At 44.1% G+C, this 19,171-nt stretch overlaps 1 protein-coding gene across 4 annotated transcripts in view; it reads left to right on the top strand.

Moving 5' to 3' along the window:
- Window positions 1-19,171, top strand: part of RAB3GAP1 (RAB3 GTPase activating protein catalytic subunit 1) — a 157,175-nt gene that overhangs the window by 113,057 nt on the left and 24,947 nt on the right. For 2 of the 4 annotated variants that reach the window (XM_082397854.1, XM_082397853.1), the window contains exons 22-23: window positions 105-220; window positions 1,734-1,836. In XM_082397854.1, coding sequence (XP_082253980.1) covers window positions 105-220; window positions 1,734-1,836 — 219 coding nt within the window. Of the gene's footprint in view, window positions 1-104; window positions 221-1,733; window positions 1,837-4,349; window positions 4,371-5,197; window positions 6,959-19,171 lie in introns of those variants that run through there. The other 2 variants (XM_082397851.1, XM_082397852.1) reach the window with 2 other exon arrangements.

Below are 19,171 nucleotides of genomic sequence, written 5' to 3'. Positions count from 1 at the left end.
ATTATTTTAAAGATACATTTTTAAAAGGCTTTGCTTTTTTTTTTTTTTTTTTTTTTTTTTTTTGCTGTCTTCCAATGTATGTCTCTCCCCTTTTGCACTGTTAGGAAATCATCCATCAAATTACGAATGTAGAAGCTATAATTGCTAGAGCCCGCTCACTGAAAGCCAAGTTTGGAACTGAGAAATGTGAACAAGAGGAGGAAAAGGAAGATCTTGAAAGGTAATTGCTATCTGATTAACTCATTTTTATCTGCAATAGGAAAAGCCACCACTCTCTTCAGAAAATTTTTGTAAAATACTGAGATTCTTTTGTAGTGTTCCTCTATTTTTTGTAACAAGCATTGGCTAGAGACAGAGAAATATTTGTTTATCATAGGATTTGACCTCTCCTGTATCTCTGAGTATTTGCCACGTGTTTCCATTCCTCCCACTTTTAGAACGAAGGCTTCCAGGTCTCTCTTTCTAGGAGTGTCCTTGTTTGCTCTTGGCGTAGTTGCCTGTGGAGGAACTGGCTGTTCACTCTTTGTTACTTGCAGGGCCCCAGAGCTTTGCTTTCCACTCTCACTGTCCCTTAACTACAGGCAGAGGTGTTCTGAAACTATTTCTGCTGAATATTCCTAGTTTTTACACAAGATTTACTAAAGAGTTACTAAATCTTCTAAACAAGATTTGTGATAGCAAATGTGCGTATCCTCTGTGCTTTGTGAATATGTTTTGAAAGAGTGACCAGATGGCCTCTCCATGATGAGGCAAATGATTGGGTCAGTCTTTTCCTCCTTCCAAGATTTGGACCATTTCGAAGGGAGCCTGTCAGTGTGGGTCCCTGTCCTTTTTTGCCTGTGGTACTTGAAAGGACGATGTTGTTTCAATAGGTGATAAAGTGTTTCCAAATTAGCTACTTGAGCAGCTTGAATTTGTTATAACTAAAAGTTTCATCAGTCTTTCCATGAGAAATGGCATTATTGATGCTAAATAATTAATATTATATGACAAGGCATTTGCTATAGCTTTTAACAAGTTCTTGTTTGAATATCATATCTTTTGTTGAAATTTTCGCCCAGCCTTCTTTGCCCTTGAAAATTCCTTCCTCTTAAATGAGAAGAATATGCTCTAATCACAGGAATTGTTTCTAGAATAGCAGTATGAGTTAGTGAGCAGGTGGTGCAGAGTTGGTGGCTGTGTGCCTTCGACTCTCTTAGCTCCACCATACGTGTCTGTGATATACTTGGAAGTAGAGTGTTTCCAGCACATAACGGCACAGTTTACAATTGAGACTTTGCCCAGCAAAACATATATTTTAAGCGCATGCACACATACACACACACACTCACACTCATACACCTTAAAAGAACAAAAATGAGAAATAAGGACCGTTGCTTTGCTGTATAAATTAAACGTGGTTTTTGTTGTTAAAAACATTAAGAAAAATCTTTAATTTAGTGTAGCATCTTCTGTAGTCTGAAAGAAATAGACTGAATATTTTTTCTTACACTTTGACAGAGATGGGCTTTTAAAAAAATTTACAAAAACAGTTGAAAGGCAGTAAGGTTGTCATTTGAGTCGATTTTAATTCCAAATGTCGATCTGTCCTGTTAAAAAATTTCCACTCCAGCCTTGGTGTAGGGTTCGCCAGTATCATTTTGATGGTTTGTCCCCGAAATGAATCAGGGAGGATTGACCCAGTGTGAACTGAGCAGCTCGTTTTCTATCCTTTCATTACCTCTCTCTTCCAGGTTTGTGAGTTGCCTTTTGGAGCAACCTGAGGTGTTAGTTGTCGGTGCAGGAAGAGGACACGCTGGCAGGATCATTCACAAGCTGTTTGTGAACGCTCAGAGGGTATGTGAGATTCCTTATTGACTGTGTCATGATCTCTCCAGGCCTCTGCTCAGTAAGGTACTGTTTTGATTCCCACACATGGCCGATTCTACAGCTGTTAATAACAGCATTGGATTCGAACACTGAAGAAATAATGACTCTGAACAGTAACTTTTTAGTCTTTGAAATCCATCTGCTTTCTTACATGTTTAAATAAAATGATAAGTTTATTTTAGTACCTAAATTTCAGAAGTTAAAATGGCCTGAAATTCCTTGTTAACGAACCTGATAGGGACTTGTTTAGCAATGGCCAGTGCTGTGCTGTGGAAAAAATGTTTACTACTTTCAAATTAGAGTTTAGTTTTACCAGTTTTAAACTCCATGTACTGCAATGGATTCACAACTTAGCTTGGAGTTAGTAAATCTAACTGTTCTTATAATGGTGAAGAGATCTAACTTCAGAGGGTTCCTAAGAAGGAAGAGCAAGATTCAGATTTTTAGGACTATGGAAAACAGTCTTCAGCACAGAAAGAAAGCTCAGTTTCAAAACTTTCCTTTGTCATTACCTCTACTGATAAAAGTTTTAAAAATCGTATAGTACCTCTGACATTCTAAAAATGTTAAGATTTGGATTTTTATGAGGATGGTATTAGTTATACTCTGGGTTGATTCTCTCTGTACTGATCTTGTTTACTGGTTAAGGGGCGCTGGTATTCCGTAGGTGATTCTCACATCAGGACTCATTAACATTAAAGATTCTGATAAAAGTATTTTGAAGTGTACTAAATACAGGGTGCCCCTTATGTAGCACTGTGGTGACACTAGAATGGCCCAGTTTTGAAGGTATAATTCTCACAGTCAAATGAGAAAAAGAATTTTCATGGGTTTACACATGGAATAAAAACTTCATAATCTCCTTTGAGTCGGTCTGGAGTGCATCGAATATATGAATTTGAATTTGAATATATTGAATTTGAATATATTCAAAATCATAGCCAAATATACTGATAGGAATTTTAGCAAGAACTAAAACCTGAGATTATTTATGGGGTGGCCCCCTAAATTTAAGGATTTCAAGTTAAAAACCAAGTATTTCCTTATAAATTAAAGTTCTAGAAAACAATAGATGCTTACTTTGATTTATTTTGTTTTTCTCTCTGGCATGAAACCAGAACCAAGTCTGTTTTCACATCCTATGATATATTTGCCAGTTTACTAGCCAGCGCTTATAAGCACATTTCCTTGTTAACACCAATATGAATTTTCCTCATACTGCAAAAATTCTTTCCTCATTTTTTAAAACCTGTGTGTTAAGAGGATTTAAAATCTGAAGTATTTATAAAATATTTTTAATGCTGAGAGTAGAACACTATCATTGTTCTAAATACGTAAGCAAAATTATTTTCCCCAATATGGAAATAACCTTTTTCCCTGAGACTGTAAGTAAAGTCTTAATGTAAAAATTTGGATAATACAGATAATTATAATGAAAAATTAATGACACTGAAAAATGAATCACATCTCACTACCCACTGGTGATCACTGTCAACATTTAACATCTAGTGTATACAAATATATGTAAATTTTACAAAGTAGGATTATATTACATAGTTTACTTTGTTCTTATTTTCCACTTAATGTAATTATCTTTCTAGATTAGTAAATATAAGGGTGTATCATCTTTTCCCTGGGCTCATTGTATAGCTAATCCTCTTTAATGGATACTGAAATTGTACATTCATCCCACATTATATAATTTTAAAATATTTTAAACTTTCAAACCTTGAAGTGAATGTTTTTAGGGAATTGGCAGACTGTAATCCATATAACAAGCACCTGGTTGGTACATTTTTAAACTCACCTCTTAAATATCTGGCTAATTAATAGAAACCATTCAAATTTATTCATGTAATTTTTCATAATTAACTGATACTTTATATCAATTCTACTATTAAATCAAGATTTTAACTTTTTTAAAGTTATAAAATTTCACTGAAAATATTTTATAGCCTACAGTAATTTTACATATTTAGAACTTTTCCTTAAAATCATACATTTTAATAAACTTTCATCATGATTGTATGTGTCAGTGGTATATCCATATTTAAATGGAATTCAGCAAACAGACCACTGATTGGATTTTGCCTTAGTCTTTCTAAATTGAATAAGTCAGACATCTAGTCTTAAATTCATTGGGTTGTCTGTTTTTCAAGACATGAGTACTTTTTTTTAGTATCTTAATCTTCGGTAAAAGAGCTAGATTTTTGCTGAATCATTTCCCCATTAAGTGACACTCTGTACGTTGCCTCTTGAACCATCAGATGCATGAGTAGTGAGATTTGTCTGCTCAGTTGGACGGCTGGGTGTGTCGTATGTGGTGTATTTTTGTCTTGATATTCTTTTGATAGGATCATGTTCCTTAATGTAGTGCATGCTGTCTCTGAAATAATCTTGAAATCTCTTGTCTAGCTCTTTTTAAACCATCTTGCTTGTTTCCCTTTCATCACTGTTTTCTTTTCTCACCCTTTCTCAAGCTGACTGAATCTTCTGATGAGGTAACAAAATAGCCTTTGTCCCTCATAGTTCCTTGTTCCTTCCCATCCCTCTAACTTCATAAGGTCATTAAGACTAACCAACCACCTCTTTAACAGTCTGGGTTTGGCATACCTTTCTTGCTGGTGTTTAGCATAACATGATTTCATATTTCCATTGCCAAAACAATTATTTTTTTCCAAATTGATGGTATTGTGAAAGAAACATAGTGATCAGAGTTAAAATGAAAGCTCTAGTTGAATATGTATTTTATGCAATTTTAATGAAAAAATAGATGCCTTTAATATTGAGAACTTCTCTTTTGTGGCCACTGCTACATTTCAAGGACCTCTGTCACTTCCGCATTACATTAGTCACCCACCCAGCAAACAAAACCAGTGTCCTCAGTTTTAATTTGACAAATGAACCTTAAAAAGAATTGAAAGAATCGATAAAAACTCTGGAGAGCAGCAGTTCCTTACTGGACTGAGGACATCAGACTTGGACTTGGGTCATTGCTAGAAGAAGTGTATAGAAACCAGAGCAGCTCCACTGTCCCTCTTCATCCGATGCCTGAATGTGGCCCTCACTTTCCAAAGCAGATTGCCTGGCAGTCATTATCTTCTGTCTGTGTCACCAGTTTATTTGTAATCTCTGGCTGCTCATGCAGTGTTTCAGGCTTCTTGCATTTTCTGTGTTGTGATTTTTGAGCAATCATAACATAACTGACTGCATTACTGAGTAATGTAGAACATTTTTATGTATTTATCATGCTTATTCATCTGTCCTTCAAAATGATCTGAGTTTAGCGTTCGGCCTGCTCTTGAACTAGCATGTGATTCTCTTCAAGGCTGCAGCCATGGCTCCGCCGGAGGAGGATCTGAAGAGGATGGTCCCCCCAGAAGAGAGGAGGCAGAACCTGGCGGCAGACTTCCCTCCCGCTGCGGGCCGGGAGCTCATTTTGCGCACGACCGTGCCCCGCCCTGCTCCCTACTCCCGGGCTCTGCCTCAGCGCATGTACAGTGTCCTCACCAAAGAGGATTTCAGACTTGCAGGTGCCTTTTCGTCAGATACCTCCTTCTTCTAACCCTTCTAGAGTTCCCTCATTTGTGGCTTCACAGACAGTGCTCACCTCTTCTGTGGGAAGGAGGTTGTGCCAGTCAGAACCTGAGAGGCCATGAAGAGGACCTGTCCAGTTTGGTGATCAAGAATCAATCATACCAGCATCTGAGAGACTCTCCACGGGGCTCTCTGGGGTCTTGTGGGGGCAGAGGAATGGGCTTCAGCTATTGAAAGATTTCTTCCCCAAAGAGACGGCCCTTGTTGTTTGGGGGATGGGGGGAGACCAAAACAACAGCAGGAGTTCTGTGTACTCCCTCCAGCAGGATTGTGTTCATGTCTTCTTTTCCGTGACTATCGCTTAGGCTATTGCCCTGCATTCATAGTCTCTGTAAACACTTATTATATTTATTAGTATCAAGTATGCAAAGTAGAGTACCAGTTAACTCAGATTTCTGGATATTTTGGTGGTAGCTTCTACTCCCAGAATCTATTTTTAAAATACTAAATAACATTCTGTTCATTCAATCACCTGGTGGCCATCTTTACTGTACTAATTGACTTTTGATGAGCATTTTGAATATTCTAGGAGAAAGCCTGGAATTTCACATAGTCTATGTGTCTTTCCATGTAACTGTGACTTAAGTGTATTCCTTCCGATTAAAAAACTATATATTAAATGACCCTGCAAATTAGTTTTATATCTCTCGTAAGGTTTGTCTCCCTGGCTTGTTTTGTCTTTGGTTGCTCTGGAAGATATCACCCGGCAGATCGTCGTTCTCTCTCTTGCTGTACAACATGCACTCCTTTTTTTGTGGTTGCTTGCAGTATTTAATGAAGCAGAGAGGAGCACACGCTAAAAATATAGCCTCTGAACATAGAGATTATCGTGCAGTTAGTATAATTTGGCATATGTGCTAATGTAATGAATAGAAGATTACTTCAGTGAACTATTTTGCTTTTGTATTATAGTTAAAATGAAAATAATCGATGGGGAATGTGTAGCACCCAGCATAAGGATAACAACAACATATTTCTAGTTATGTGACGATCAAGATTTATCAAGTCTGTGTTGCTATATGGCCTCTGTTCAGTAATCTTAAATCTATTTTTAGGCCTAAAACTCCCACTTTAATCCAAAGGGAAAAATGATTATACTGAAGCATAGACCTTGCCTATGTAACTTTAAAGAATTAATAGAGCTCTGTAAACCCTGTTATATTATTTTCATTAAAAAAATGTAAATGTGTGTGTACATATATGTATATATATGCATATATATATATGTATGTATGTATGAAGTGTAGGAGGCTCTTGCTGATTACCTCCTGGCCTTCACGGCGCTCTTCTCTGAGATGCCGGGTTTGACCGCTGCTGGCAAACCACGCAGTGTGGCCCGAGGACTGAGCGCAGAACCAAGGAGAAACGTACCTTTCAAGGACAGCATTTGTCTGCTTTCTAATGAGGAAGTTAATAACAAAAAAACATTTTTCAAAGAGAGGTTGGACTTTAAAAAGGCGTTGTGAATCTAATAAAAGGGAAGGTGTTGCTTTCTCTGGCTAATTTTCTCTTCTTTTCTCCCCTCCAGTGGGCATTTTGTTCTTATTTCAGTTAGTTGTATGCTGTCTCAGATTTTCCTAAATATTTGCAGCCTGCTGAGTCTTGCAGGGATCTCAAGAACACTTTGTGCCTTTTTTAATGACATTATCCCATTTTACTTTTATTATAGTTACGTGTTTGTTGATTTTAAGATATTTTTAAGTACCTACTTCGTCTCAGGTACTGTACTAGGCAATGAAGGTGAAACAGAAACTGAACAGACTCCCTCCTTTCAGTGACCTTCCCATCAGGTAGGGAAGACTGAGGTGACATGGCTATAAAATGGAGAGTGCAGTCAACTCGACGGTATGAACTGGAGGTCCAGTGTTTATTTAGTAATTCACTCATTCATTCGTTGGTAGTGGAGACTAATACATGCAGTAATAGTGAATATAGGACTTCCCTGGTGGCGCAGTGGTTAAGAAGCCGCCTGCCAACGCAGGGGACACGGGTTCGAGCCCTGGTCCGGGAAGATCCCACATGCTGCGGAGCAACTAAGCCTGTGCACCACATCTACTGAGCCCTCGTGCCACAACTACTGAGCCTGCGTGCCTAGAGCCTGTGCTCTGCAGCAAAGAGAAGCCACCGCAATGAGAAGCCTGCGCACCACAACAAAGTAGCCCCCGCTCGCTGCAGCTAGAGAAAGCCCGCGGGCAGCAATGAAGACCCAACGCAGCCAAAAATAAATAAATTTATGTTTTTAAAAATAGTGAATATGAGGGGTTGTGGGAGAGGTTTTTCAGTCAGGCTTTAGGGATCAGGGAAATCTTTCTAGAGGAGACGATTTCTAGATTGAGAGCAGGAGGTAAGTAGGAGCTGAGGTGGGAAGTATGGAAAATTGCTTGCGAAGAAGAACTACAGTTATTTCCCCATCCCTGTACACTTGCCCTAATTTATTGTGATTGTGCCACTGCTCCCATGAAGTGGAGTTTATTTTTCCAGCCCTTCAATCTGGACTTAGCCGTGTCTTTCTTAGGTCAATGGGGGTGTTAGCAAGCGTGACACAGGCAGACTTGAAAAGTATTTGCACGTTGAGGCTTGCCTTCTCTTCCTCCTGGGAACCGTGAGACATGCAAAGAAGCCTGCAGAAGGAAGAGAGAGTTGGGGTGGTTTGTTATGCTGCAAAAACGAACTGATAACAGGAGGGCGTAGGAAGATTGTTATGGCTAGAGAACACAGAACGTGCAAAAAACTCAGGAGCAAAGGAAAATGTATCTTTGGAGAATAGCCAGCATTTCAGTTTGGCTGGGTGAGGTACCCAGAGTAGAAAGAGGCAAGATGTGACGATGGTGAGGTCACTGAGGTGAGATGAGGAAGTTGTGGGTAAACCACGGCAAGAAGTTTGGGCTGTGTCTTCGGGGCACTGGTGAGTTTGAAGCAAGGGAGTGACGTGGTGGGTTTTAGACCACACTAAATGGATTGGAGAGGCTAAGAAAGTATTTACACGTCCTAGATCTGGTACTAAATTGGAAAGTAGCAATTATATCCTCAGTGGTTTTTTTCCCCCTCCTTTGTGCTTTGTAACATGTTGCAGAGAGCCTGACAGGTGCTTGTGGAACCAACAGGAAGTGTCCTCACATGGGCCCTCCCACTTTATGTGTCCCTATACCACCATAGTAATCCAAATTTTTCTTCAGGATGGGATTTTTAAAACTCTCTAAGCATTTATTTTTATATTCCATTCATTAGTTCAGCAGACGTTTATTGAATGCCAGCTATGTGCCAGGTACTGTCCTAGGCGATGGGGATACAGCAGTGAACAGGACAGATAAAAGGCCCTCATGGCATTTACATCAAGGGATAAGTATGATCAAATTACCTGAGTAGGGGGAGAGTGGTGGTTTATGGAAAGGTGATAAAGGAAGGCCTGTGAGGCAGTGACATTGAGCAGAGACCTGAATGAAGTGAGGGAGCCGGCCTTGTGGGCACCTGGGAGATGACCCCAGATGGGATAGAAAAAGGCAGAGATTATGCGTAAACGTGGTATGTCAGAGGCACCGAGAAAAGGCCAGAGTGGCCAGGGAGTAGAGTAGGGGAGGGAAAAGGGTGAAGAAAAGAAAGTTGGGCAAACGTGCAAAGACCAGATCACACTCAACATTAGGAGTTGGGATTTGTTTTCTTGATTGAAAGGGAAAGCCAGTGGAGAATTTTGAAGGGGGGTGGGGCATGGTGTCATGATCTGACATTTGGAAACTCTTCACTCTGGCCGCTGTGTGGAGAATACACTGCAGAAGCAGGGGTGCAAGTAGTGAAGCTAGTAGCAGTGTTGATGGTTTGCACTGGAGTGGTAGCAGCGGAGCGGGTAAAAGGTGACGAGATTTGGTACACGTTTTGAAAGAATGCACAGGATATGCTGACGGAATTACTGAGGGTGTGAGAAAGAGTCAAGGGTGAGTTGGAAGTTTGGGGCCTGAGTGAGTGAGTGAGTGATGCTGTCACATCCTGAGACGGGGAAGGCTGAGGGAAGAGCAGGTTTGCGGGGAGGATGTGAATAGAGATTTGGAGTTAGGATATGCTAACTTTGAGCTAACAATTAGATCCACCTGGGGTAGCCAGCGTCTGAGATGGCTGCAGTGGCTCCCCACCTCCTCCCTCCTGGTATTCACACCCTCGTGTAGTTTCCACCCCCCAAAAATTGTACCAGAGCTGGGCTTTGTGATGAACAGAACACGGAAAAAGTGTTGGTATGTCTCTCCCAAGATTAGGTTAGGAAAGACATTAGTCTCAGAGTGGCTTTCTCTCTCGGATCACTCACTCTGGGGGAAGTCGACTGCCAGGTCACAAACAACCATAGGGAGAGGCCCACATCCTGAGGAAGGGGGGGCTCCTGCCAGAAGCCATGTGAGCTTGGAAGTGGATTCTCCCCAGTCTCAGAAGACTGCAGCCTCCTGAGGGACCTTGCACCAGAACTGCCAGGCTAAGCTGCTCGTGGTTTGCCGACCCTCAGAAACCGTGAGAATGTTTGTTATTTTAAGCTTCTGAATTTGGGGGCCATTTGTTATACAGCAATAGATAACTAATACAGTTAGAAGTGATTGTGTAAGTTTGGAGTTTAAGGAAAAGGTTAGCGCTTGTGCTATAAATTGGGAAATTTAGATACAGACAGTACTTAAGCCATAGGACAGTATGAGACCACTCAGAAGTGAACACAATGCAGAGAGATGGTCTGGGGATTGAACCAGATAACAGGAGGAGGAGGACGGCCAGAGGACACGGAGAAGGAGTAACCACTGATGTAGAAGGAAAACCAGAAGTGTGATGTTCTAGAAGCCAAGAAAAAAAAAAAAATTGAAGGAGGGAGTTGATCAGCTGGGTCAAATGCCATTGAGACACTGAGTAAGATGCGGCCTAAGCACTGACTGGTGTGTACCTGTGCTTGCAGAGTAACAAATGCAATCAGAGAGGTAATACAGTTCTTACTGGGAAAGAACAGAGGTGACCACCGGGAGGGGAAGATTCGTGTCCCCTCCAACCGGTGGGTGCACTTAACACTTCCTCCCTAAACCAGATGGGGTTTTGGTTGCTGTGTACTCTTCCTTGCCAGGAACTGGAGGACGGGGTAGGGGCAGGAGGGTGGGATGAGGAAGAGGGCGAGAGCACGAAGCCAGTTTAGTCTGTTTCAAGCCATCTGTAACCCGCTCTTGCTGCCTGCGCCTTTCTTTTGGGCATGCAGGGTAATGGATAGGACTTGGCATTCAGCAAACAGTGAATGAATGAATGCATCTCAGTGGCAAAACTGTTGTGTTTGAATCTTCTCAACTCGATTTCTTTGTCACTGGGCACCATAAAACCAGAGTGTCGCAGGATATTAGCTCCTGAAAGCCAAAGGCTGCTGCCAGCATTTCTCTAGCTCTGAGAAATGGAGCTTGGCATCAGCCTGTGAAAGTGGGCTGGCCTAATTCTTGAAATACAAAATAAAGCTAGTTCATATTAACACAACTTCTTTGCCAGCAGTTTTTCCCCTGGGAGCTTGTGATGGCTGACTGGTGGTCGTGGATAAATTCCCCAATGAAGGCTCGCCTACTGCAGGGATCACCCTGGGCTGAGCTTACCTGCCAAGGAAGGCAGCCGGACCGAAGGCCCCTACTTGGCCCCTACCTGGAGAGGACAGGAATGTAGCTCAGTCTCGGATTGGGTCTCTGGGGACGTGCCCCTCTCGTCCCCTCCCCGAGGCCAACCTCGGCAGTTCCTGGCGGAGATCTTAATGTCGACTCAGAGGCACGTTTCCCTCTGCGGCTTTCCGGCTGAGTGAGCCTCTCAAAGGAAGGTACATATCTGCCCTATCAGGTTGGAAAAAAAAAAGCTCGATTTTTTTTTTCATGCAAAACGATGATAGAATGTTTATTTTCTGTTTAAGTTTGCAGGTTTGTCTCCATCTTTGTCCCAGAATAAGGTAGACGAATGGCCTGTGAGGGAGCCCCGTGCAGGCTGGGCCGGCTGGTGCTGTAGATGCTGTTAGTTGGGTTCAAAGCTGGTGAGTTGACCGTCTGTAGTACTGAGCAGGCCTGTGATAAAAAGTATTTCCCAGGAGAGAAAAAGAGAATTCGCCACTGTATTAGTTTCCTAAGGCTGCGGTAACAAAGTGTCACAACCTGGGTGGCATAAAAATGGCAGAAATTTATTGTCTCACAGTTCTGGAGGCTCCAAGGTGGCAATCAAGGTGTTGGCAGGACGGTGCTCCCCCTGAAGCGTGTAGGGAAGGAGCCTGCCTTGCCCGTTTCTAGCTGCCGGTGGTTGCTGGCGTCCTTGTTCCTTGGCTCCCAGCTGCAGCGCTTCTGTCTCTGCCTCTGTCATCACATGGCAGTGTCCCTCCACCCCACTGTGAGTCTGGTTTTTTTGACACCAGCCATCGTGCTCCAGTATGACCTCATCTGAACTAGTTATGTCTGCAGTGACCTTATTTCCAAACAAGGTCACGGTCTGAAGTCCTGGGGTTAGGACTTCAACATATCTTACTTTTTTGGACGGGCGCTGGGGTCACAGTTCAACCCCTAAAAGCGTCGTTCAAAAGCCATCCAGATGGATGCGTGCCCCTCTAGTTGCTGGTAGGCCCTGGGCCTGATGGCAGAAGCACAGGCCTGGCCCAGGGGAGATCAAATCCCAGCTTTTATCAGCCCCAAGACGCCGAACCTCTTCCTCTGCAAGATGGGGTGTTACAAAAACTAAACAAGATAATATCTGAAAAGTGCCCAGCACGCTCCAGGCACTTAGCTGTACTAAGTGGCCCAGCTGTGGACGAAAGACCGCTTAGCTGTTGGCTACAAGCTCTGGCTTTCGCGTGAGGACACGTCCAGCAGCCGGTGTTCATAGAGATGACGCAACAAGAGAGGGACTTCGAAATCTCCTACCCTCTCATCAAACGAGTGGTTTTCTTTTGATTCCTTTCCCCCTTCTTGGCTCCCGGCTCCGTGGAGGAAGTTACAGTTACAGGCTGAGTAGACTTTATCGAGGCGCAGGGCTGGGGCAGGAACCTGGGAAGAGTCCTGGCTCGTTCCAGGCTGCAGGCTTATCTGCAGAGGCCCCCAGGCCCGATGCCGGTGTGGCCGGAGCAGAGAGGGAAGCGGCGGCCGGTTCAGCACCTCACCTGCCCCTCTGGGGAGTCTGGAGCTTGTTGAGTGAGAACAGAGAAGCTCTGGAAGGTTTTCAGTGGAGGAACAGAGGTGCGAGATGAGACTCACCCGTCAGGAACTAGAGTGGTCGCCATGGTGATGCCCGCACGAGATAGCGGTGGCCTTGACCACGACAGTGGTGAGGGGGTGAGAGATTCAGCAAGCGATGCTGGCAGGACCTGGAGAAGCCCGGGCGGTGGGCAGTGAAAGCCGGGGTGAGTCTGGACGCCCTGCTCTGACCCCTGAGGGGCAGCGGCTCGTAACCAGCCACCTGCCGGCACGACAGCCTCCAGCGAGGGTACCCAGCTGGGCGCTCCAGTGCGACCTGCACCCTGTCTGTCACCTGACACAGGATGGGCTGCAGTCTCGCGAGGGAGCCGCAGTCTTACCGCTGGCTGATGACGGGGGAGGGAGTGTGCACTGCGCGACTTACCTTTCCTTGCGCGGCCTCCGCTACAAACGCTTGTCAGGACACTGACCTGGGCTCCCTCCGTAGTCACATGACTAATCAGTGACGTGTCATGTGGATCAGAACTTTCCTTAAGTTCTTCAGCCATTTGACAGTTTGAGTAAATAATGACTTGTCAGTGCTATTTATTCACATTCCTTTTTCTCAGCCCTGTTTTTGGCCCAGAACACTCTTTATTTTTGTCCGTGTTACATAATGAGGGAACGGCATTCTTAGTAACCCACTGTCACTCCTGTGTTATCTTGCCTACATGAAAAAAGGAAATATTTTTAGAGTGTGAATTTCCCAAACGTCCTCTGCTATTCTGGGGCTGAAGGCGTAACGTCATGGCGGGGGGGTGGCGTGGGGAGAGGGCCCGCTCGTCTCCTCTTTGGCCGGGGCTGACCCCTGGGCCTCAGGAGCTGGCTGGACATCCTGCCTGCCTCATCCTGCCCCGGCCAAGTGGCGGAGGCTCCTCTCTGCCCAGGGTTTTACGTGTTCAGCAGCGGATTCAGGAGCCTAGGAATAATCTTAATTGATATTCTTCATCCCTATTGTTTCAGGATATTCAAAAGAGTGGTCGGGGGGGAGTGACCACAAGCAGTGAACCCCTCTTCTTAAGCACACAAGCGACAGGCTCATCCCGTGTGGGGGTGCCTGTCAAACCGGGGAGGCGCAAGTGCCTTGCGTAAGTTTGAAAGGCTCCTTCCTGGCTGGCCATCGGGAGGCTTCCCTGAAATGGGTGTGATGGGGCCAGTGAAGTCCCAACAGAATGGGCTCGGCTAAGCCAAAGAACGTCTATAAAAGCAAATCTGGGGGCTGCCCTGGGGGCGCAGTGGTTAAGAATCCGCCTGCCAATGCAGGGGACACAGGTTCCAGCCCTGGTCCAGGAAGATCCCACATGCCACGGAGCAACTAAGCCCGTGCGCCACGACTACTGAGCCTGCGCTCTAGAGCCCGCGAGCCACAACTACTGAGCCCGTGTGCCACAACTACTGAAGCCTGCGCGCCTAGAGCCCGTGCTCCGCAACAAGAGAAGCCACTGCAATGAGAAGCCTGCGCACTGCAACAAAGAGTAGCCCCTGCTCGCCGCAACTAGAGAAGAGCCCACGTGTAGCAATGAAGACCCAACACAGCCAAAAAAAAAAAAAAAAAAAAAAAATTGTCCAAAGAGCCTGGACGTTTCAGGTCTTGCCAATCTGGCTGGAGAGCCAGACATGTTTCCTTCCTGTGTTTATGGGATTCCCCAGCTGTGTCCTGGTTGAAAACCACTTCTGGAATGTGGTGCACAACCACCTGTGGGGAAAGTTGACCCACTTCTAGGCTGGGAAGAGTCGAGATGGACCTCCCTGGGCTGTAATGGGAACAGTTCACCCAGCAAGTCCTGTGGGAGAGTCAGGGGACAGGGGACCCTCACCACTGAGGAGTCATCTGAAACCTTTGCAAATGGCTACATTGTACATGATCTTAGGGCAGATCATCTCCCACAGTTAAATAAGCTACTCCAGAGTTTCTCAAACATGAACAATGTACGGTGCCTCTTAAAGGACCAGCTTCTTGCAGACCCTGGCATTTGCCTTTGGCTCACTTAGCTGCACTGTGATAGTAATCTCAGCTGGGGACATAGGCACCCCAATCTTCAGAGGAGCCAGAATAGCTGGTAGTCGTTGCTCAGATCATCACTGAAATGAAAAAACACCTTTAAAAGGATCAGAGAGCTCAAAGACCCCAGAGACTACATTCTCGGACCCTGTGGTGGGAGAAAGGCCTGTGCAACCTGTGGGATGTGGCAGAGAGCCGCTTCCAGGTGGAAACACAGCACATTAGCTTAATTCTCACAGTCCTATGAAAAATGAGCAACACCTAGCTGAAACTACACATCCTCTCCAAGGGTTTACTGCACACAAGATGTTCCTGGCCTGAAGAAGTATACTTGGGCCCATGGGTGCAGGTGTTCTCCTAGCCCTCCTCCCACCTCTGTGGAGAGGACAGTTCTAGGTTTGTCTGTGACCATCATACATACTCTCAGGGTTAGTGATGGGAGGAGCTGTGCAGGGTGGAAGCAGCTAGTCTGTGAGAGCTGAAGGGCCTGGCCAGATGCACGGGAAGGTCAAAGGTTCAGTCCACATGCGTGTCTCGGGTGCAGCATGAGGTAGCCATGACGTGTGGTCACTAGGCTGACACACAGATTTGAATCATTCCTGGAAAGAAGAAGGCTAGTGGGTGACTCTAGCTGACCACCCAGCATCTGCCTCTCCCTCTGTGTTCACGTAGGTTCCATGAGAAAAACTGGCTCTGTAAAGAAAGAAAGCTAGAGAGGGAAGAGATTTAGTAAAAGGGTGACTGGATGTTTGTGTCCCCCTGGAATTCATATGTTGAAATCCTAATCCCCAGTGTGATGGTATTAGGAGGTGGGGTCCTTTGGAAGGTGATTAGGTCATGAGGGTGGAACCCTAACAAATGGGATTAGTGTTCTTATAAAAGAGACCCCAGAGAGCTCTCTCCCTCTTCCTGCCAAAAAGGACACAGTTGAAAAGTCAGCAGATGGTGTCCCAAAAGAGGGCCTTCACTAGAACTTGGCCATGGTGGCACCATGATCTCAGATTTCCAGCCTCCAGAACCGTGAGAAATAGATTGCTCTTGTTGATAAGCCACCCAGTTTAGGTATTTTGTTATAGCAACTTGAGCTAAGACAGGCTGGCTTTAAATTTATTTTATTTATTTATCTATTTAGTTTTGGCTGTGTTGGTCTTCGTTGCTGCACGCGGGCTTTCTCTAATTGCGGTGAGCCGGGGCTACTCTTTGTTGCGGTGCGTGGGCTTCTCATTGCGGTGGCTTCTCTTGTTGCGGAGCACGGGCTCTAGGCGCATGGGCTTCAGTAGCTGTGGCACGCGGGCTCTAGAGCACAGGCTCAGTAGTTGGGGCGCACAGGCTTAGTTGCTCCGTGGCATGTGGGATCTTCCCGGACCAGGGCTCGAACCCATGTCCCCTGCATTGGCAGGTGGATTCTTAACCACTGCACCACCAGGGAAGCCCCCAGGCTGGCTTTAAATTAAAGAGTGGTTTTCAAATTTTTGGTTGGTTAGGATGTAGTTAAATACAATGAATATAATACAGCATTAGTGGCAGAACTTCATAAATGACTTCAGGCTTATATTTACAAAATCATTAAAGGTCACGTATTTTTCAATTTCATGGGGAAAAGTATTGGTTAGAGGGATGCAGTTGGGTTCTTTTGGTTGTAAGCAATAAAGACCAGAAGTAAGGATTCATGGGGAGCATTGAGGACCATGAAATGAAACTGAGCCATCATAGGCCTGACCACATGGAGTCTAGAGTCTGGGGTTTTGGATTTGGGTCAGCTCTAGAGAATCTTTGCAGCAGGAATTCCTGGCTTCTCACCCTAGTGTATGACCGTGAATGTGACTTGGCTCTGAGTAAGTCTTTCTGTTCCTGTACCAGCTGGCTTCCTCCTCTTGTCCAGTTTGATTCCTCTGGACTTTCCGCTTGCTCAGGGTCCATGGCAGTTTCTCCACCTTCTACATCACCATTTTTCAATACCACCTTCTGTTGGTAACTAGCTCAGTCTTTCACTTTTCCAGTTCCATAGAGAAGCATCCCATCAGCCCACTTCACCTTTTCATCCAGCCTGTTAGGCATAATTTGTGGGCCAGCCTTGGGTTGTCCCTTTAGCTGTGGTGAGAAATGTTCATGGATATCACATGCTCACTGCCCCCTTAGGAGGGTCATGAACCAGAAAGAATCCTTTAGAAGATGGTGTGGCTGTAACTCCAGCATGGTCGGCTTTATGATTTTAGTTATTCCTGGAGGTTTCTATTTAACTTTTTTTTTTTTTTTGGAAACTTAGAAAGTTGCAAGAATAGTACAAAGAAATCCTGTAAATCCTTTACCCAGATTCACCCATTGTCAATATTTTGCCATTTTGGTTTTCTAGGCCAAGTTATCTGTGTTAGATAGAAATTATGAATCCCCCATCCCCCTTCTGCCCACCTTAACGTTTCCTCCCCACCACGTTCTGATGGAGAGAAATGACAAAAGCTATGTGTGGTCGATTCTCAGGAAAGAACTTGTCAGAACAGTCACGGAGCTGATTTAGGAAATATATTTTCAAATTTGAATCCTCCTTATTAGATGCTGCAGTGATCTAGTGATATTTTTATTATGTATGACAAAATCAGTGCAATTAAAGTTTAAGGAAAGATAAAGAAAATGGCATCCTAGATACTCTGAAAAACCATACCCATAGCAACTGAAATTCTGGATAAATATTAAATGTCTTTCAAAATGTATACTATGCAGATTTTAATTTTTAAAAAAGATACAATTTACAATAGCAGAAAACATTATTTACCTAGTGATAAATTTGGCAAAAGATATGCAAGCTTTTTTAAAGGAGAAACTAAATTAGGAGGTCTTGCTTTATGAGATAATAAGACGTCATAATGTTAAAATAATTAAAAGAGTATGCTATTGACTCAAAGTAATTCAACAGAACAGACAGAAACCCAGAAGTAGACCCAGACATATAAGGAAACTTAAGTTCTGATAGAGACAGTAAGGCAGATCAGTGGGGAAATGATGGGATATTCAATAAATAGTGCTTGGACAAGAGGTCATCCTTGTATCTCAAGAGGGAAAAATAAATGAAATTGGACCCATATATTACTCCATACTCAAAAATCAATTCCTGGCAGATTAAAGACTGTTATGTAAAAGGAAAACACATAAAATGTTTAGAATACTATGTGGGAAAGTAGCTTTAAATTTTTAGAGTAGGGGGGTCTTCTTAAATAAGACACAAAGAATATGACCCATAAAGGAAAAGACTGATAAATTTGGCTGCATTAATATTAATAAGGGAACTTCTGTTCAACAAACACCATAAAGAATGAGAGACAAACTACAGACTGGAAAAAGAGATTTGTCACAGTGAGATACCATTTCACACATACCAGATGGGCACAAATTTTAAAGTTAGATGATATTCAGGTGTTGACAAGGATTTACAGCAACAGACACTCTTACCCATTGCTGGCAAGAGTGTAAGTTGGTACAACTTTGGAAGATAGTTTTGCATTCCCTAATAAAATCTGAACAAGTACATACCCTACAGCCCAGTAATCTGTTCCTGGGTGTGTGCTGTAGGGAGTGGTTCTCAAGGTGTGGTCCCCAGACCAGCAGCATCAGTATCTCCTGGGAACTTGTTAGAGATGCACGTTCTCCAGCCACCCAGACCTGCTGAGCCAGAAACTGCGGCTGGGGACAGTGATTCTGTTTGTGGGGAAGGGAAGGAGGTAACGGGAAGAGTGTACAGGCGTTAAACGTACTGGGGATAGCCTATTTTTAAGCTAGGTGGTGAGTTTACTGCAGTTCACTTTACTATTTTAAAAAATAGTATACTCAGTGGGAACTGAAAGTTTCAGTCACGTTAAGATGTAGGACTGCGTGATTGAGAGGTAAATGAAATGACGAGCAAGCCTGCCCAACTTGCCGGCCAGTTCTGGGGGTCTGGCTGTCAGATCCAAACTTGTTTGGTCCATGAGGCAGTTTGATGCCAATTTTTGGAGGCTTAGATATCTACTCTGGCTTAAATGTGGATGGGGACAATTCTGGATCTTACGACGGGGTGGAACTTCAAAAGGGATTAGTAGGGAGGATTAGGAAATTCGGACACCTGCCTTTAGCCTCTCCACTCCAGGAGTCAGGGCTGTCTGCCATTTTGCCACCTGACCTCACCCTCCCCTCTGTGTCTCCTCTTCTGTCACACAGGATGAGACCTATGGCTAAAGGCCATATGGCGGTGTCTATTTTTTTTTTTTTTTTGGAATTTAACATCTTTATTGGAGTATAATTGCTTTACAATGGTGTGTTAGTTTCTGCTTTATAACAGAGTGAATCAGTTATACATGTACATACGTTCCCATATCTCTTCCCTCTTGCATCTCCCTCCCTCCCACCCTCCCTATCCCACCCCTCTAGGTGGTCACAAAGCACCGAGCTGACCTCCCTGTGCTATGCGGCTGCTTCCCACTAGCTATCTATTTTACATTTGGTAGTGTATATATGTCCATGCCACTCTCTCACCCTG

Source organism: Balaenoptera borealis (assembly GCF_965194805.1).
Source record: "Balaenoptera borealis genome assembly, chromosome: 6".
Taxonomy (NCBI): domain Eukaryota; kingdom Metazoa; phylum Chordata; class Mammalia; order Artiodactyla; family Balaenopteridae; genus Balaenoptera; species Balaenoptera borealis.
This window is presented reverse-complemented; position numbering and strand designations above follow the sequence as displayed.